Below are 21,080 nucleotides of genomic sequence, written 5' to 3'. Positions count from 1 at the left end.
TTCTATTTAGTGGGCTGTCGATATTAATTATAGTTATTTTTCCAGTTTTGCATTGTAGTGCTGTTTCTTCACTGCAGACATATGGTGTTTTGGGAATAAACACACTTTTACACTCTAATGTTTAAATGCTGATAGTTATAAACCAAATTTTTGTTTCAGAATCCAGTGAAATACATTTCACACCTTTGAAGCCCAAATCATCTTCTGAACCTAAAATGCCTCAATCTAAACCTGGTAAATATCTTTATTTTTGAAATGTGGTACATTGAGGTTCAATGTTACCCTAGTTAATGGCAAAATATCAGCTATAGTGGCTCAGAAGACTGTACTTTTCTTCTTACAGTGCACCTTGTACAGAAATTGCAGATAAAGGCGCCAGTTTTACTGGCTAGGATCTATGTCAGAAGGACTACATTTTTATGTCAATATTGTACTGAGAGAGGAGAAAGAAACTTAGATCCATCTTGGAAATATTTTACACCAAGAATAAGGATTAATTAATTTTATTCTAATGTTAGACTTTTCAAACACACTTGAATTTTGTAGGTTCATATTTTCTTAGTTAAAAAAAAATTACTCCTTCAGAAGTGATCTCCAAACCAAAATGTCTTTGTATTTGTGAAGGTCCATTTTTCAGTAACCTTTAAAGCTTGTAGAGGAGTTTGAACAGTGAAGTCACCACAGCCTAGCGTATATAACAAACAAATTAGAAAGAATGGTGAATAACTGTCAGATTTAGTGTCTGGCCATTTGTTGATAGGAAAATAACGATCTCTAAGGTTTTAGTTCCCATAGTGTTGTTTAGTTCTCAGCAAGATTACCACCACCAATAGAAGACTCAGAAATGCCAATTTTCAATCAAAAGCATTTCAAATATAGATTATGGTTATATCTATGACAAGAAATTATTTAAACTACATGAACTTTTAGAAGATCATATGAGGAAAATTGATGCAACTTTCTTTTAAGATGAAAAGCCAAACTCTGCCTTCAAATACATGCATCCATCTCCTATTGCAGTTACTGGGAACACCACCGTCTTATCCGAGGGCATAATTTAGCCGCTAATTTACTGTTCCAGTCACCTCAGGTGTCAATTCAACACACTCGCACTTATGGGAGTAGTCCTTAGGTACACAAATATAGCCATTAGAGTCAACTCCTATAATTAAGCATTTGCAGGGGTTTTCCCAATTGTCAGAAGCTCTCAAATTGCCCTATCACACAAGAGTATTTCTTACCCCTTTCAGAGTCACGGTCATTGCTGAATTCAATATATACTAACTTAATTGAATTTTTGTTGTCGGCAACATTACAGGTATCACTTCTTATGACTTAAACATGGTGCCAGAGTCAGGCTGTGACTCCTTAAGATGTTTAGAAATGTAGGATTTTTTTCTTTTGTTTTTTTCAGCTCCAACACAGTTCATTCCTTCCAAACCTAGCAGGTTCCCAGAGCCAGAACTACCACATCCTAAACCTGGTAATTACCTGTTCATGCAGCTGGTTTTAACAAAACTCCATTGATTTAATGTGCTTTCTTTACTTTGCTGTCAGGAGTTTGTTATAGACTCTGTCATCTGATACTTGAAGATTGTAAATATTTGAAGGTTGGTAAAATTTGCTAAAGATTGAGAGGAATTATTTATTGCTCCTATGATAAAAGTAGGATTAATAGGCTATAACTAGAGCCAACTGAATAATTCATAGCAAATGATCTGTAGTAAATTGTTTGTTTGTTTTTTAATTTATTCAGAATTAGTTCCCTTTTTGCAGTATATTTTCCTATTCTGTGGATTGATTGTGATCAGTTTGCTAGGAATACTTGATACTCAGTGTTTGAAATTTGAGATGGTTTGATTAATGGTGATAGGTCACAAATCTCCTGGTGTTTCTGATTGGATGACTGTAATTTTGTAGTCCTCAGTTCAGTAAAGCTTTGTAAATGCATGCTTAACCTCAACCACATGACTAGCCACTGGTGGAAGATTGAATTTCTTGAGGATAGAAATAGTAGATTAGCAGAATTGGGAAATTTTACAGTCTTTCCCTTTCTGAACCACACAACTTTGCCAAAGACATCATTCCCAAATAAATAAATAAAATAAAATTAGTCTAGTGTAAGGCACATTAGTTATGTGGAGAGTTTAAATCTAATTTTATCTCATTTCACTCACGTAATATATTTGTGTATACAGACATGGATGTTTGGTAGTTGCAAATAATTTTCTTTTGGGTCTGATTTGATTGTTTAATAGTTTCTACTCTAAATCTTGGGAGTGTAGGGGCGTAGGAACCGTGTCATCTTGTTGAGTCACGCAGTGTACTACCCCACACTGGATTATACCACTTCCCATGAATGTGCAAATTGAACACTTGTTTCTGTGAAATTCCATGCAGTGAGATACAATAGCTTGAATGTTTGCAGAAAGCAAATACAAAAGGGGTATACGCATTGCTAACATTTTTTTTTTATTTTATCTTATTGTTGTATTCTTCCAGCTGCAGGTGAAAAAAAGAGAAAGGGAAAATTTAGCGTGAATATCACAAAAGGCTTGCTGAGAATGAGATGTATTAGATAATAGAATAGTCTACTAAAGAAAGTGGTAGAAGCACAATTGCTTGGGACTTTTAAAATTAGACTGGTTAATGCACTGTAGAGTACTGTGTTACCTCTTAGATCTCTTCTATCTCTAACTTCTATTATTCTTTGATTTTTTACTATCTCAGAATTGAGTGTTTGTTTCATCCAGTTCATTCAATGTATTTATGGTAATAGCGTCTTCAAAGTTAATTGACCGCAATTTCTAAAAGTCAGAATAAGATATCCAAGGGTAATTTTGATTATCCACAGTATTAGCAAAAACCAGATTAGCATAATCTTTTACTTATTGCTTACCTAGGAAGTTGCTTTTTGATCATTTGAAAGGGTGTGCCATGCTTAGATTCTCATGCTTTTTCTGTTGTTTTGTTTCTGATGCAGTCCTGGAACATATTACACTTAGAATTGAACCACCAAGGTCAACAATAGGTAAAGAAATTTGTTTAGCGATCAGTCAAGTTTGTTTTTCTTCTCTTCACAGAAAACCACGTTGTAGTTGTCATCTCATATCACCAGTTTCTTTCCTTAAAATTCCTCCTTTTTTCCTAGATATGTCTGTCATTTGGCACTAACGGCTTTTTAGGAATTTTGTTTACTACACAGGTGTATTATCTACTTTTTAAGGCAATAAGGCTGTCAGTTCTGAAACATCTTTGTCATAGTCATGTCTGTCTGTGCTTACAATTTATTTTCCAACTTTTTTTTAAGCTGGGCTTCAAAATGATCAGGAATTCCATTTCCCTGCTTAAACAAATCTAGATACACTCATAATGCCATATTTTTCTTTAAACTCCTTTGTACACCTAACTTTGTCTTCCCTGTTACCGCAAAAGGATTTTGTTTCTCCATTGCAGGCTTGAAACGTGCTGTGTCTGTGTGCTAGTCTTGGCATTAGACTCTGATTCCCGGATAATTTAATAATTTGTAACCCAGGTTCTCTCTTTCAGCTCCAAAAGAGACACGACGTGTTCCTTTGAAGCCTAAAACATCACCCAAACCTCATGTGTCACAGACAAAACCTGGTAAATCATTTTCTGTGTCCTATAGAAGTTTATCTTTAAGCAGCTGTTTAATTATCAAAGTAATTTGAAATACACTCAGCATCATAATAACAAGGTACAACTCTGCTGCAATGTGTTGGGCTTTTTGTTTGTTAGCCATTTACGGCAATAGCAGAAATTAACTAGCTTTTTACCATCATGCAGTAGCATAATAATAGCTCATGTTTAGACACGTGCATGAGAATTTGAGTTATTCCTGATTTATAGTAGTGCAATTAAGAAGAAAATTTTATTCAGTATTAAATAAAATCAAATTTTAAAAATGCATTAGTGTTCTGTGAGAGATGTTTTTGTATATTTCTTCAAACTCTGCTTTGCACTTTCAGAAAAGATGTTGCACAGCTTCTATTGTATTTACCATTATTGTATGTCTTCTTATTACTCTTTTCTTTAAGAGCTAGTAAATTACCAAACATATAACTAATATTTGTTTAACTGGGTTCACAATATCAATACATTATCATTCAGTATTCCAAGACACTGTATTCAGGATTTATACAAACAATCAATTAACTTGATTTCAATAGGGATAGTGTAAACAAAAAAAAAAGTCAATAATTACTATATTGTGGTATCCAAAAAACCACTCTGTTTTGTTACACTAGTAATTTTCTATTGACACCATTCTGTGCTAACTGTTGGTTAACTTAGATGACTTTCTGATGATCACTTTAATCAAAGTGCCCACCCAAATGTTTGGATAGATTCTTTGTGCTGCATTACCACTCTCAAAAACAATTGTCACCAAATAGATAAGATCTCCTGGGATGAAAAATCTAACTCTTGTTACTAAGTGATTTTTAAAATCATTGCAGCTGTTTGCAAAAGGCTGGCTGCAATTTCCAAGTTAAAACAAAATTCCTGATAAATTAGATACATAAGTCTTAATTGTATATTTTTCCTTTGTGGTCATTTTTCCGTTATTCTTATATCAGTTTGATACTGAAAAATGGTGTACTAACTACCATCACTAAACTGAGATGTTTGTATTATCCTGTGTATGCATTTTAGAATTATTTTCAGTTATTAATTTATCATAATTTCTACAAATATCAATAATATAATGAAAGTTATTTAACTGACTTCTGTCAGTTTCAGCATTGTTTTCTGATTTTCTTGGGATTGCGTGCAAAGATATCAAGAAAACTTTTTATATTTAACCTTTTTGAATACCACATAAAACAAGCAGTTACAGTGAGAGAGAGAAGCCAATTTTTTTATGCCGTAGCATTTTTTGTGGAGTAGAATACGATTATTTGCATGTCTATGCAGTAAAACAATAAAAAATCTGGTTTATGTTTAAATGAATACTGGAACGGGATATAACTTAAGAGTGGCCTTTGATGTTTGTATTACACAATGCACAAATAATCACATATTTTAATAATATGGTACCCACAAGCAAGAGGCTCTCCAACACCAATTTTATATACAAGTTCTGTATGAAAGGCACTTGTAAGGGAAGAGCTTCATACCACAGGCTCCAATTTCTGGGTATATGACTGAGATAAATTTCAATCATCTTTCTTTATAAAGACCATAAAAAGGATGGAAAAATTAGCCCACATTTAAGGACTAGGTTCTGTCCTCAGCTGTTTATATTTGTTAGAGCGTAATGGTTCTTGAATATTGACTAATTGCTGGCAGACAAATGAAAGCATAGTTGTTATTTAGACATAAATAAAGTTGATTTTAAATAGAATTATTCTCTTCTATTTTGATTTTCATTGTTATTTTTATGTTTTATTTGTTTTTGATACAGCCCCAGATGCAGCTATATTTAGAACTGAACAACCAAAGACACCATTAGGTAATGATGTTAACTATGGGAATGGTCATATTTCTTTTTCCTCCTCATTAGAGATGTAGGCATGGTAGGCTGTTGCTCAATGGGCTCATCTATCCTCACTTTTCATGATTAAACAGTCTTTTTTTTTCTAGTTACCTTGTCATTTTCATGTCCACCTCTGTGTATTTTCCTTTACAGGAATATAGTTTAATTTAAGCTGTTTGCTCTCTAGAGCATCCAGAAATACTCCATCTTTCTGAAGCCATGTTTTTTGTGTTTGCAATTTCTCTAATGTCCCTTGTTTTTTTCCTGGGCTCAAACTCAGCGAGTAATCCCACCTCGTGCTAAGTTGATCTCAATACAGATACTGTCCAACAACACAACTTTTTCTTTGAAATTCCTTTGAATACCTGACTTTCATTCATGGTCAGGTGTACATGGTGTCAGTCTCAGATTCCTGGATAATGATTTTAATGCTCAAGTTCTTTATTTCAGCTCCAAAAGAGGCACGGCGTGTTCCTTCCAAACCTAAATCATCACCGAGCCCAGATGTGCCACAAACCAAACCTGGTAAATACATCAGTGTTTTTTCTATCTCATATTGAGGTACTCCATGACTATTGTGACAGGGTTGGGTCAGATGGCCACAGGAGAGTGATAGAAGGCAGATATATTAGCCCCAGTTTAAGCAGGTCCCTTTTCCCTGGGTAAGGTAAGGGGCAGTTCCAGAACAATCAGGAACTTGGAATTAAGGCGGACAGGCTAATCAGGGCATCTGGTTTAAGAAGGACCTCACTTCAATCAGTGAGGGGCGCGCAAGGAGCTGAGGGTGAGAAGGCATGCTGCTGGAGGACTGAAGAGTACAAATGCTATCTGGCATCGGGAGGAAGGTCCTGGGTGAGGATACAGAAGGTATTGGGAAGAGGCAATGGGGAAGTAGCCCAGGGAGTTGTAGCTGTCACACAGGTATTACATGAAACACTGTAGACAGCTGTGATCCACAGGGCCCTGGGCTGGAACCCGGAATAAAGGGCAGGCCCAGGTTCCTGCCATCCCCCCAACTCCCTATTGGATACAGGAGGAGTTCACCTGGACTATGGGTCTCACCAGAGGGGAAGGTCCCTGGCCTGTCCCCCAACCCACTAGGTGGGTCAGCAGAGACTGAGGCGATTGTTCTCCTTCCTTTTCCCCATGCTGACTAGTGATGAGGTTAGCTGAGTGAATGGCAGGTTTGAGCCACTAGCAAAAGTGGCCAAACTGAGGGCTGCCGTGAATCTGTGAGGCGAGCAAATCCGCGAATAAGCGCAGGACCCACCAAGGCAGAGGAGGAACTTTGTCACACTATGTATACAGTCTTGTGTTGTGGCTGGTGTTAGACTGTGATGCTTGGGAAAGCTTTAACAACATATAAACCAGTTGTTTTCTTTCAGCTTCAAAAGAGACACGGCGTGTGCCTTCCAAACCTAAAACATCAACCATCCCAGATGTTCCACCAACCAAACCTGGTAAGTGCACCTTAATTTTAAATTTCAGTGTTGTGCCACTTATGACTTTGCAACTTTTCTACTGTTAATTGTTGGCGCACATGCGCACACACACACGTACATTTCTGGCAATAGCAGAAGTCTATTACTGTAGCAATACTCGCTCCACAGCTGTCATGGAGCAAGATTGCCCTACCTGATATATACGCACGTAAATGAAATATACAGTCATTTTTTTATAGCATTTTACTCCATGCGGGGTTTTTTGTGCCCTTATGCAACAGAAGACTTTAGCCTTAATTTCCATAGGTTGGTAGAGAGATTGTTTATCTACTGTCTGGGGTCTGTAGTTTCAAGGGATTTGTTTATCTAGTGTCAAAAGACAAAGGTACCAAAAAAAACCTCTCCACTTTGCTCTTGTACATCGCCGTGCATCTGAAGGCGAATGGTGATTTCTGTTGCTTGTCTGGCAATATTTTTATGCAAGGCTGGGTGAAGAGGGCAAGATTTACAGAAAATGGAACATATGAGAGCAGCACCAACAGCAAAAGGTAGAGACTGAGATCTTGTGTACAGGATATGGCAATGCACACGCACCATGGGTGGTGTGATTTCTAAAGCACACTAATGTGTAGCATATTAACTGGTCCACGTAGACCCTGCTGGTGCACACAGGACCGCCCGGGGGCGGGGGCAAGTGGGACAATTTGCCCTAGGCCTGGGCTCCGCAGGGGCCCCCACGAGAACGGCCGAGATTCCCGCCTCCGCCCCTCTCCCGGAGCCTCAGCACATCCAGAAGCATCCCTAGATAGCGCTGCAGCATGGCTCTGGTGGGGCCTGAGCTCCGCCCCGCTCAGAGCCACGTGGTAAGGGGGCAGGGCTGTGAGCTCCGGGCCAAGCTCAGCTTCCTCCACTAGGCCTGGAGCTCGCAGCCCTGCCCCCCTTACCACGCGGCTCTGAGGGGGGAGGAGCTCAGGGGCCCCGCCGGAGCCACGCTGCAGCTGTCAAGGGAAGTTCCTGGATGCACTGAGGCTCCAGGTGAGGGGGGAGCCATGGGTAAGGGGCCAGGGCCAGGAGGGTTGGCTAAAGGGCAGGGAGTCCTGGGGACAGGGAGGGGGCAGAGGTTGGGGGGGCGGTCAGAGGACAGGGAATGGGGGGGTTGGATTGTGGGCATTCTGGGGGTCTGTCAGGACTCAGCAGTAGGGGGTGGATAGGGGTTGGGGCAGTCAGGGGACAGGGAGCAGGGGTGGGGTCCTGTGGTGGTGGTTGGGGGGATCTCTGGGGGATGGTGAGGGGACAAGGAGCAGGATGGGTCGGGGATTCTGAGGGGGGGTGGGCAGTCAGGGAGCAGGAAGTGGGAGGGGGTCGGATGGGGGCAGGGCCAGGCTGTTTGGGAGGCACAGCCTTCCCTACCCTAAAGCTCATTCAGCAGTTTGAGGCTTGCAGAAGAGCCAAGTTGTTAGCTTTTCCATTAGGGCTACCATCCCTTTCACTTCTCAAATGCTAAATTATAGTCTATATTTAATTTCAGTGCCATAGGGAGATTCATGTTGCAGGGGTAGCTTCATTTAAAATTAGCCACTGGGGGAGGGATCACATGAGAAGAGCAATATTCTTCCCAACCCTACCAAGGGAGACTCCCACCCTGCATTACCTGAGGCTTCAAAGGGGTTAATTCAGTGGTTCTCAGACTTTTATATTGGTGACCTCTTTCACATAGCAAACCTCTGAGTGCGACCGCCCCCCTTATAAATTAAAAACACTATTTTATGTATTTAACACTATTATAAATTCTGGAGGCAAAACGAGGTTTGAGGTGGAGGCTGACAGCTTGCAACTCCCAGTAATAACCTGGTGACCCCTCATGACCCCCAGTTTGAGAACTCCTGGGTTAATTTAATTTTAGTACCCTGTGTCCATTCACATGCATGTGCTATTTTGAGCATTTCGGTTTTCACAACATAGGCTCATCCCAGATTCTGGAACAAGCTTAAATGCTCAGTTTGTGGAGTATGTACATAAGATATACTAAAGACAAACCCACAGTAACCGTCTCCAGTTTGTGAGGGACCCCATGGAGCCAGTCTCTAGGAAACAGATAAATTCATGGAGGTTAAGTCCATTAATGGCTATTAACCAAGATGGTAAGGAATGGTGTCCCTAGCCTCTGTTTGTCAGAGGCTGGAGATGGATGGCAGGAGAGAGATCACTTGACCATTATCTGTTAGGTTTACTCCCTCTGGGGCACTTGGCATTGGCCATTGTCGGTAGACAGGATACTGGGCTGGATGGACCTTTGGTATGACACAGTATGGCTGTTCTTCTGTTCTAATCTAAATGAACCCAAAGTTATGGAGACAGATGAGTCAAGGAAGCCAGCAGAGTATCAGAAACCTGCAAAAAATCTCTGACTGGATGGGCTTAGGCGTTTGGTCACAAGCTGAGGTGGTTCAAAAGTTTTGGATTTTTTTTAAGCAGAATTTTTTTATTGTTTCTTTAAACAATCAAACACAGCAAGCAGCAAATATTTGGCCACACACTTTTGAAACCCCAAACCATATTCAGGTTTTGGCAGACTAATTTCAGCTTTTCAATTAAAAAAACCACAACAAATTTTGAAGGAAAGCAGCCATTGTCCATGATTTTTTTCTGCTTTTTAAAAACCCCTAGTTTTAGATCCAGAAAAAGTTTTGACGGAAAATATTTGTCCAACACTTTTAATGAGCTTTAGTGTCTTTTAGCAGTAGCTGATGCTGAGAACCAGTGATACCTTGTAAAGAAGTTTTCTCAAAACTGGGTTTGTACCGAGATGCAGAAGGTTTATTTTCCCAGGGCCGCACGTGGGGCAATTTGCACCGAGCCTTGCAGGGGCTCCCAAGAGAATATCGTATTGTACAGTATTGCAATTTTTTTATGGAAGGGGCCCCCGAAATTGCTTTGCCCCAGGCCCCCTGAATCCTCTGGGCGGCCCTGGGTGCACATCAATAGGTGTTATGCTTTAATATATATTAAAGCACACTAGTGAACCTTGAGTGGTACCAGCAGGGTCTACATAGACCACTTAATGCACAACACATTAGAGTGCTTTAGAAATCCCCTGCCTTCTGTAGGGTGCATTATCCCAGCTGGACAAGCCCTGAATCTTCAGCTGCACAAGAGTGCTGTTGGCACAGCTGAGAGTGGGCAGAACAAAGGTGTAACCTGTCCTTCCACTGCCGCAATCTGCAGAGCAGGCAGGAGTCACTTCAACCTTTGACCTCTTTTCTGATCTATGCTGTGTTGTAATGACAGGCTATCGGCCATTATTAGCGCTGGTCAAGAATTTTCTGTTAGAATTATTTTCTGAAAGAAATTCAATTTTCCATTCAAAAAATCTAAATTAAAGCTCCCTGGCAGCACACTTGTTTTAATGTGTAACTCTGTGCATCCTTTCAGCCGCGAAAGACAATCGACATGTCCCATCTAAACCAAAAACATCACCCAGCCCAGATGTACCACAAACAAAATCTGGTAATTATATCATTGTTTTGTGTTCCTTAATGTCAAGGTTTTATTTTTAGCAATTGTACTTCAAAGGACTGAATTTTTTTAAACTAACATGTTAGCATAGTAGCATAGCAAGTCTCTACTTTTCAGCCATCAGCTTGTGAGCATCTGCTGTCTCACATTTTACACCTACAGATGAAAACTACAGAGATTTAATGACCATTTTTATCAGTAATGTTATGAAAATATTTACATACACTTGTTAACATACTTTAAGGAACCTATCAATTAAATTATGAGACTTATCGTTTCAAAGAGGTAAGAAACTCCACTTTTTTGAGTAACTACCTATTCATGGAAATCAAAATAAAAGTTACATTTCCTACCTGGAAAGCTGGAGCCCAGATGGTCACCCCTAAAGATAGACTTTCCACTAATTCACTTCAGGCATGAATAAAACTGACAGACTTCTTGAAACAGAACTGAATTTGGAGGATAATGAGATTATTTTTTTCTCAGTGTTGTTGTAGTCCTGTTGGTACCAGGATATTAGAGAGACAAGGTGGCTGAGGTAATATCTTTTATTGGACCAATTTCTGTTGATAAAAGAGACAAGCTTTCGAGCTTACACCAGAGCTCTTCTTCAGGTCTGAGAAATGTACTTAGAGTGTCACAGCTAAATACAAGATGGAATTGATTAGCATAAAAAGTTAACACATATTCCAAGGGACCATTCAAAGTGAAGTGGCCCACTAACACCACTCCACTGAGAGGTCAGATATACAGTGATTGCTTTACGAAAAGTGTTCAGCCATGGGTGATATGGTGTTTTTGTCTTTTATCATTTTTCTATGAGAAATCATTTGAGAGTGGAGTGATTTTCTGGTTTCATATACATAGTTGTTGTTGGGGCATTTGGTGCACTGGTGCGTTGTGATAGGCATGTGTAGGACTCTGGATCTGGAACGGTGTGTTGTGGAAAGCACTGATCATCGTAGCAGTAGAGATATGTCTTCAGGTTTTGCATCTGTTTTTATGGCAGGGTCTTATGCTGCTTTTAATTGGTGAGACCTCGTCTGTGTGGAGCTTGCTTCTGATTATGAGCCTGGAGAGGTTGGGGGGTCGTTTGAACACCAAAAGGCGGGGTTCAGGAAAGATTTTCTTTCAGGATGTGGTCCCTGTCAAGTATGGATTGTAATTGTTTAATGATACCCTGTATGGGTTCCAGTGTGGGGTGACAGGTGACAACCAGGAGTTTGCGGTCAGGGAGTGTGACGGGCATATTGAAGCAGGTTTTCTCCGGGTGTTTGGGTGGCCTGTTCCATTATGCAATCTACATCTCTGGCAGAGTGCTCCTGTTTGGCGAAAGCAGTTTTAAGTGTGTTTAGGTGTGTATCCTGGACTTTCTCCTTGGATCATATTCTGTGATATGTGAGTACCTGGCTCTAGATAATAGATTTCTTGGTGTATATGGAGTGATTACTGGATCTGTGAAGGTAGGAGTGGTGATCCATGGGTTTTTTGCATATAGCTGACTGTAGCATTCCATTGTTGAAAATGATCATGATGTCCAGGAATATGATGCTGGTGCAGGAGTGTTTGAGAGACAATTTGATGGCTGGCTGGTGGTTGTTGAAGTTGTGATGGAAATCCATGAGGGAGTTTAGGTCACTTGTCCAGAGGATGAAAATATTATCGATTGTGTCTCAGGTATATCATTGTTTTTGTGGTGTATTTGTCAAGAAATTCTTTCTCAATGTGGCCTATGAAGAGTTTGGCATATTGGGGAGCAAAGATACCACAGAATATGCTCTGAGGAGAAAGTCCAGATCCTGCCATAACAACAGATACAAAACCTGGAGACATGTCTCCACTGCTATGCCGATCTATACTTCCAACAATAGTACTTCAAGATCCATAGGTCCTACACATGCCTATCACAGAATTTAGTGTACCTTGTCAAGTGCACTAAATGCCACAGTAAGAATTATGTAGCTGAAACCAGACAATCACACTGCTTTTGAATGAACTTTCACAGAAAAATGATGAAAGACAAAAACACCATAACATTCATGTGCAAAAACTTCTCATAAAACAATCACTTCATATCTGACCTGTTGGTCCTCATTCTCAAAAGTAACTTGCACAACATCTTCAAAGGACGCGCTTTGGAGCTTTGGATGGACACTAAAAACCATGTTCTAAATAAAGACAGTACAACAATTTGTAACACACTAACCGCCTTTTTTGTCCGATGTTTAGAGAGGTATTAACAGGCCATTTCATCTTGAACGGTCACTTAGAATATGTAACTACATATGCTACACGCTCTGTTCAACCTTGTATTTAGCTGTGACACTCTGAATATCTTTCCTAGACCTGAAGAAGAGCTCTGCATAAGCTCCAAAGCTTCTGTCTCTCACCAGTAGATGTTGGTCCAATAAAACATATGACTTCACTCACCTTGTCTAACTAATATTTTTTCTTGGTGAATAATTCCATTAGTTTGTGTAATTAGATGGCTGAGAGTTTTAGAAAGTTTCACATTAAATCAATGCACTTTTTAAAAGCAATATTATTCATAAAAGTGCTTATCCAAGCTATTGCAGAAAACTAAGTGCAGTAATAAATGAAAAGCAGTACTCCAGCTGTTTGGGAAATAAAGATTCTGTATTCCAGCTGAGGATTTGTGGAGGGTGAGGGAGTGGCAAAGATGGTTTTAGCCTGTACCCACAGTGTTCAGGCTTCTCTTACTTATGCCTAAGCTGCTCCTGGTCCCAAGGAAGGGGTGACATGTAGCTGCTATGGCATCTCTATGGCACCCAGCAATTCCCCTTACACAAGGTGAATGTCTAGAGGGCACCAAGTTTAAAGCTTCTTTGTGAATTATTGTTTATCTCTGCATTTTCCTTTATGGCTCCTTCAAGAACTAGTACAATACCAGGCACACAGCTAACAATTAATGCTTATTATAACTGGATTCAGAGCTTACAGAATGCCACCATTCAAGATACTTCCATCAATTATTTTGGATTTCATAGAAGCTACCAGGTACTGCTGCTCAAAGCCCAAGTGACTGCGAATCCTTCATAAGGCTGTACTTCTACCATGTGATTAGTGTTTTAGGTGGTGGTGGTTTTATGTGTAAAGTTTACCAGTCTCACTGCCATTGCCAGAAGCAAAATCCAAATAAAAACACTTCACAGTAACTTAGTGACCTAAATAAATTTGCTGTGTGTGTTTTCCATCACAGCTATTTTTGTTTCACTGTTCACATTTGACTGATAATTTTTCAACTGTAACTGAACAAAAATCAGTAGTGTTAATTTTATACTAAAAGCTTTTTTTATACAAGAGCATTCTGAGGGAAATTTGGAGTCACTTTTTCTCTTTAATGCCTCTCAAAAGTTGTCTAGGGAAAGATAGGAAAACCTTTAAGGAGCAAGGTATGCCTTCATATATGAGCACAACTCTCATTGATGCTGAATGTCTATATGGAAGACTCACCTGTGTTCAAGCATGCATTTGAGGGCAGAATCTGACTCTTAAAATGTGTACTATAAAGATTTCTCCCAGTCCTGAGAGGTACTGATCAACTATTGACTTCCTGCAGCTCCTACCTGTGCTCAGTCCATCACTTGGCCCACTTTTTAGAGTTAGGATGTGTTAATTAAATATCTACTGATAACTAAAAGAGAACTTATTGTGTATTAATATTGAAAAGGCATGGATCAGTCTAAAGAGAATTATTCTATTCTTCAATGATTCATTAAACTTTATTCTGTTTTGTGAGCTAAAAAACTTCTGTTGTTTGGAACTCGGGATTTCTATCCACTCTGTTTTCTTCAAATGAAAAGCTCACTTCTGTTCTCTTGTACTTTCTCATTTTATTGCTATCTACAGGAGTTAAGCATGCATATCACAAATAGAAGTGCGTGGGGCACAGCAGCTATTCACTCTAAAACACAAATGGAAAGATCTCAGTCATTCTGCAGCCATGTCTGTCTGTGTTAATAAATTCTTGTCTTAATCCTTATTCAGCTTGACTCCAAACAGAACAAGGACGTCTGTCCCTTGCTTGTTTGATCGTTTTTCAAATGCTTTCACATGCCAGACCATCATTTCTCTTTTAAAGGCCTGTGCACATATGACTTTCAGCCTTCTTCACTGTCCCCATAAAATTTTTGTTTCCTTGTTGCAGGCAGAAGGCTTGCAGTGTCTGTGGCTTTACACCTGCTATTAGACTCTTATTCCTGGAGAGGGTAAACATTTATAAGAGGTTCTTTTTTTCAGTTCCAAAAGAAACTCAGCGGGTTCCTTCCAAACTTAAAACATCACCTAGTCCAGATGTGCCACACACTAAACCTGGTAAATTATTTTGCATTTCATTATGCTTAAGTTCACATTTTTAGCAACTCTTCTACAATGGACTGTTGGGGGGAAAAATGGTAACAGCAGAAATGCTACTAACATTTTATCGTTATAGCTCAAAAAGTCTACATTTTACTGCAGTTAAGTAGTGAGTCTGATGAAAACAATCAGTTGTTTTCAGTGTAATAAAGGGGCTTTAATATCCTACAGGGGGAGCTGGTAGCAACCCTCTTATTTAAGTTGCCTAATATGTTACATTATAAAAGATTCTTGTAACTTATATTTAAGAAACTTTCACACTTGCACTGTTTGCAGGAAGCCTTGGGAATTTGGCAGAGAAAAAGGCCTTAGACTAGGGAAGTGGTAGTTCCCTTATCTCATCAAGGTCCTTTCAGGTTCAGCTGAGGTATACACTGTTAAAAATCATTATTTCTCTCTGGTCTGTTGCATTCCTCAGGAAAATTTTGGCAGCATGCGGAAATAATAGCTAAACAAACAAACAATTCAAAGTGTCCGCCTCATACCGCCCCCAAAGCACCAGCAGTACAGCACACTGCTTTGGGAGCATCTGGAGCCTGCCAGAACAGCTGTAGCACAGGATATGTGTCAGTATAGCAAGAGAGCTGAGCTGGACTCACCACACACCTTAGGCCCAGCACAGGAACTCAATGTCCTTTATACTCCCCCCTAGGACCAGCGCTAGGGTTTCCGCGCCCTAGGTGCACGGTCATTTTGCCACCCCCCGCCCTGATCCCGCGGCTGGAGGGTCCTTTGGTCCATGGCTCCAGAGCCACCTGCTGCCCCCCCGGCCACCCCCCGAATAATCCTGGTGCCCTAGGCGATTGCCTAGGCTGCCTAAATGATAGCGCCGGCCCTGCTCCCCCCTCCTTACTTTGGGGCACCACATCAGGCAAGAGCTGCCCCAGCTCCTGGACAGGAGGTGGGGAGTGCAGGAAACAAGGAGAGCTGAGCCAAGCCAGGCTCCCTTTATCTGCCCTGGAACCTGCATATAGTGCCTGTGACCCATTCCACCCTCTCTGGGATAACAGCCTTCTCTGGATGCCAGCTAATGTAGTTAATGCTGTAGTTCAAATGATAGAAATCTGTGCTGAAGATTCAGGGTTCAAATCCCGTTGTTGATGGTAGGCTGTCACAGTTGCACGTAATATAATTTGTTTTTACCTTTTTCCTCTTGAAAAAAATAACTAGGCAATTACATACAAAAATACATTAAAAGAATATTATTTAACTTGCAAAGTCAAGTACCCAAAGGTTAGAAAGTGCCAGATTTATGTTCACCCATGAAGCCTTAATGCTGCCCCCTTATGTGCATTTGTTATGATACTATCTTTAATTATATCGTCATTATTTGTTCCATAGGACCTCTGCCTGATTTAGAGCACAGGATGGACAAACAAAGGTGCAGCAATTAAGTTCACATGAATCTGGCATTTCCTAACTTTACAACTTACATAACATTCTCCTTACATTGTTTTGTGTATCTAATTTATTATTTATATTACAGTAAGACCCAGAATATTCTAGTCAATGTACAAAAGGCAGACCCTGTGCTGAAGAGTAAAATTTAAAAGAAAAAAGAGTTTATTAAAAGTACTACAGATTGGAGGTATTTTATAAATGTATAAGATAGATAAAGCATGAGAAATCATATTGTTAAGGTTCTAAGGCTGGCGCAATTTCTGAGAGGGTATAGAAATGTAATCAATATGAGAAACACTAACACTGTGCTGACATGTATCTCTTACTCTGATACTTTGTCATATAACACAAACTTTCCACCATCATCATTGATCCTTACCTCTTCTTAGACTCCTCTGTATGGTCCGCATGGGTTTTAACTAGAGCTAATTGAAAAACCAAAATTTTTCCTGTGACAAATTTCAAAGGACATTTTTTTTATTTCAGAATTTGTCTATTGAAATATTTCAGTTTTCCCATGAGAAGTCTGAACAATTTGAAATAAAATTTTAATGAACATTTCGAAAAGAAAAAAAGTATTTTGTTTTTACTTAAAATGGCAGTTTATTTGGTTTTTTTTTTCGTATAAAAATAAAAATTTATGTCAAATGAAATGAAATTTTTCATTTCAAATTGACAAACTGACTTAAAATGTTCCATTTTGTTTTGAGGTCTTTTTTAAACCACAAAACCAAACCAAAACATTTGAAGTCAAAATTAAAAATTTTGTTCAGAAATTCCCTGCAGGAAAACCAAAATTTTTAATCAGAATCAATATTTTACTGTGAAAATTTTCAGTTTTGACAAAACCATAATTTTTTGTGGGAAAACCCTCCTTGTGAAAAATTTTGGTCACCTCTGGCTTTAACCATACTTAATCAGAAACTGTTGTTACAACCATTGCAAAGCTAAGTATATTATTAACTATACCATCGGAAAACTAATATTCATGTTCAGGCACAGTTAAGAGTTTTCCTGTTTCATCCCTGTGCACAGTATGATTACTTTGTACTAACAGGGCCCTGAACCAAAACACTGGATCGAATTGCTTTTCAGTCTTCAGGGAAATCTGGATCTCAATCTGAATTTTGCTGCCTAGACCAGTCTATCTTTATACACACATAGACATATCTGTAAAGAGAGCCTACTATATAGAATTTTCAAATAAACAAGGAACAGCATGAACGTAGAGTATAGTGCCATGATGTTTAAATGTTTTTCTCTTTAAAAAAACAAACAAACCTCAAAATTCCTTTTAAATAAAGCCTAAGAGTAGCTACTTATATCTTGTAAGTCTCTGATTGCAAATACTTGCTGCTATTTTAAAACATCCTGGGCCAGATCTTCATCTGGTATAAATTGTGTAGCTTCATTGAGTCCCTTCATCTTTCTCAGGATTTATCTACATTTTTTCCAGCAGGAGCCATTCGATCCCTCCAAGAGCCAGTCACTGCTACAACTCCTCATTCTCTTGAACGAGCAAAGGCAACACTGGGTAATAATATTTATTCAATAGGTAGTCATTTTGTTTTGTTTGTTTTCATTCTCATCAAAAAAGAAATTCCAAGGAGAAGCTCATTTTCTGCCATTAAATGTAATCATCAAACTTTCCTCTGTTTCTAAGTGCATGCTTGTCCTTTGGCCTGAGCAAACAACGTTGTTTGTGCTTCCTCGCATGAACAAATCCTTTTTGTAGCAGCAGCACCCTTCAGCCCAATCTGAATTTTTGAATTTATAACAAATGGAGAAAATGAATCCTGCTTTAGTTTCCTTTGTCTCTGGAAAAATAGCAATCGTGCATTCTGCTATCTTACTTGGGAAAGACCACATACTAGAATTGTTCTTTGATAACTGTACAATCAGATCTAACTGGGTGTAGTGTACTTTTTAGGATTTTTATGAGCTTTTTGGATAGGTGACTTGCCTCTCAGACATCTTTCCAGAGTAAGATACTTCTCAATCTTTCGGCTTGTCCACACACAGACTTAGTGTGCAACAAGTTGGGATGTAAATCCACAGTGCACTAACCTGCCACGTACTAATTGGCCCATGTGAAGTCTGCTACCATGCTGTAAAAGTTCTGTGATGCCCAAACTACAGAACTTCTAGTGCGTGGTACCAGAGTTTACTTGGTGACAGTGTGTGGCAGGCTTGCATACTGTAGGTTGAGATCAACTCTTCAAGATAGTTAAGTCCAAAGCAGACTGCAAAGAGTTAAGTGAGTGACTGGGCAACAAAATGGCAGATGAAATTCAGAATTGCTAAATGCAAAGTAGTACACATTGAAAAACATAATCCCAACTATACATACAAAATGATGGGATCTAAATTAGCTGTTACCACTCAAGAAAGAGATTTTGGAGTCACTGTGGATAGCTCTCTGAAAACATCCACTCAATGTGCAGCAGCAGTCAAAAATGATGAGAATGTTGGGAATCATTCGGAAAGAGATAGCTAAGAAGACAGAAAATATCATATTGCTTCTATATAAATCCATGGCATGCCCACAATTTGAATATTGCATGCAGATGTGATTGCCCCTGTCATAAACAGATAGCTAAGGGTTAATGTCTCTTTCACCTGAAGCACCTGACCAGAGGACCAATCAGGAAACTGGATTTTTTCAACTTTGGGTGGAGGGAAGTGTGTGTCTGAGTCTTTTGTCAGTTTTCCTGCTTTCTCTGAGCTTTGGAGAAGTACTTTCTACTTTCTAGTCTTCTGTTTCTAAGTGTAAGGACAAAGAGATCAGATAGTAAGTTCTATGGTTTCTTTTCTTTGGTATTTGCATGAATATAAGTGCTGGAGTGCTTTGATTTGTATTCTTTTTAAATAAGGCTGTTTATTCAATATTCTTTTAAGCAATTGACCCTGTGTTGTATCATCTTAATACAGAGAGAACATTTGTATGTATTTTTCCTTTTTTTTTTTTTATATAAAGCTTTATTTTAAGACCTGTTGAAGTTTTTCTTTACTTCAGGGAAATTGAGTCTGTACTCACCAGGGAATTGGTGGGAGGAAGAAATCAAGGGGAGATCTGTGTGTTGGATTGCTGGCCTAATTTTGCATTCCCTCTGGGGGAATAGGAAAGTACTTTTTGTTTCCAGGATTGGGAACAGAGAGGGGGAGTCTCTCTGTGTAGTTTCACAGAGCTTGTGTCTGTGTATCTCTCCAGGAGCACCTGGAGGGGGGAAGGGAAAAAGGATTATTTCCCTTTGTTGTGAGACTCAAGGGATTTGGGTCTTGGGGTCCCCAGGGAAGGTTTTTCAGAGGGACCAGAGTGCCCCAAAACACTCTAATTTTTTGGGTGGTGGCAGCAGGTACCAGGTCCAAGCTGGTAACTAAGCTTGGAGGTTTTCATGCTAACCCCCATATTTTGGACGCTAAGGTCCAAATCTGGGACTAAGGTTATGATATGAGTAGCAGCGGTGGGATATAGACAGAATCCAGAAGCCAGTAGGAATATTATATTTTTCTCTTCTCTGCTAAGGGCTTTTTAGCAGAGAGAAACAGTTGGTTTTAAAAGGGAACCAGAGAGAATTTTTTTTTCTGCTCTCTCTGGCAGTTTGTGGCTTGCATGTTAAGCGAGAAGCCATTACCAAACTGTTGAGGGTCTTTTGTCATGCAATAGCCCTCCCATTAGGAGGCAAGTACCAGCACTTATATGCATGCAAATAAAGTGGTTTTTCTGGTTTCCCTTCATTGAACATTAGCTAGAGAGAGAAAAGGAAAATTAGCTAAAGGCACTGTTGCTAGGCAGACTTCAGGAGGCAACAGAGAACCTGCAGTTCAGAAGATAAACACCGGAGGGCACCCCAACACAAGAAAACAGGAATCATGACTTCTAAGGCAAAAATTGAGGCCGAAGAACAAATCAAAGAAGCTGAACACAGGCGACAACTGGAAATAAAACAAAAAGAGATGGAGATGAAAGAAAGAGAAGAACAGATCAAAGAGGCAGCCTACCAAAGAGAACAAGCAGCCCAAGAGGCAGCACACAAAAGAAAACTAGAAGAAGAAGAGTTGGCCTACCGAAGGAAACAAGCAGAAGAAGAGGCGGCCCACCGCCGAGACATGGAAAAACACCAAAAAGAAATGGAAAAACACCAAAAAAAATGGAAAAACAACAAAAAGAAATGGAAAAACAACAAAAAGAGAATGAAGAGAAGGAAAAACAGAGAAAACATGAACTGAAGATGGCAAAAGCTGGGTTGCATGTGCCAGCCAACCCTAACAACCCGGCGCCAATTATTGCTCCACAGTACAGGAAATTTCCCACCTACAAGGCAGGTGATGACACCGAGGCCTTCTTGGAAAATTTTGAAAGAGCCTGTCTTGGGTACAACATCCCCGAAGACCAGTACATGGTAGAATTGAGGTCACAGCTCAGTGGACCTTCAGCAGAGGTGGCAGCTGAAATGCCTAAGCTGCAAATGAATGACTATAAACTTTTTCAAACCAAGGCCAGATACCGAATGGGGATAACCCCAGATCATGCCCGTCGGCGTTTCAGAACCCAAAAGTGGAAACCAGAGGTGTCATTTCCCAAACACGCCTACTACATTGCAAAAAACTATAAGGCCTGGATAACAGGAAACAACATTCAAACCTTGGAAGAACTGAACCTCCTCATACAAATGGAGCAGTTCTTGGATGGTATTCCTGAAGACATCACACGGTACATACAAGATGGAAATCCCAAAAATATCGCTGAGGCGGGGGAGATTGAAGCCAAATGGATGGAACTGGCAGAAAGCAAGAAAGCTACTGTCAAGGGGAACGATTACCCCAGGGGGCACACAGACCATAAA

At 39.7% G+C, this 21,080-nt stretch overlaps 1 protein-coding gene across 26 annotated transcripts in view; it reads left to right on the top strand.

The window, feature by feature from the left end:
* Window positions 1-21,080, top strand: part of ABI3BP (ABI family member 3 binding protein) — a 325,810-nt gene that overhangs the window by 222,199 nt on the left and 82,531 nt on the right. For 20 of the 26 annotated variants that reach the window (XM_050956429.1, XM_050956543.1, XM_050956513.1 and 17 more), the window contains 10 exons: window positions 160-234; window positions 1,415-1,483; window positions 2,984-3,031; window positions 3,550-3,624; window positions 5,426-5,473; window positions 5,948-6,022; window positions 6,883-6,957; window positions 10,372-10,446; window positions 14,716-14,790; window positions 17,690-17,767. In XM_050956429.1, coding sequence (XP_050812386.1) covers window positions 160-234; window positions 1,415-1,483; window positions 2,984-3,031; window positions 3,550-3,624; window positions 5,426-5,473; window positions 5,948-6,022; window positions 6,883-6,957; window positions 10,372-10,446; window positions 14,716-14,790; window positions 17,690-17,767 — 693 coding nt within the window. The remainder of the gene's footprint in view (window positions 1-159; window positions 235-1,414; window positions 1,484-2,983; window positions 3,032-3,549; window positions 3,625-5,425; window positions 5,474-5,947; window positions 6,023-6,882; window positions 6,958-10,371; window positions 10,447-14,715; window positions 14,791-17,689; window positions 17,768-21,080) is intronic. The other 6 variants (XM_050956535.1, XM_050956506.1, XM_050956397.1 and 3 more) reach the window with 5 other exon arrangements.

Source organism: Gopherus flavomarginatus, chromosome 1 (assembly GCF_025201925.1).
Source record: "Gopherus flavomarginatus isolate rGopFla2 chromosome 1, rGopFla2.mat.asm, whole genome shotgun sequence".
NCBI lineage: Eukaryota > Metazoa > Chordata > Testudines > Testudinidae > Gopherus > Gopherus flavomarginatus.
The sequence above is the reverse complement of the archived record's forward strand: the minus strand, read 5'-3'. Positions and strand labels throughout refer to the sequence as shown.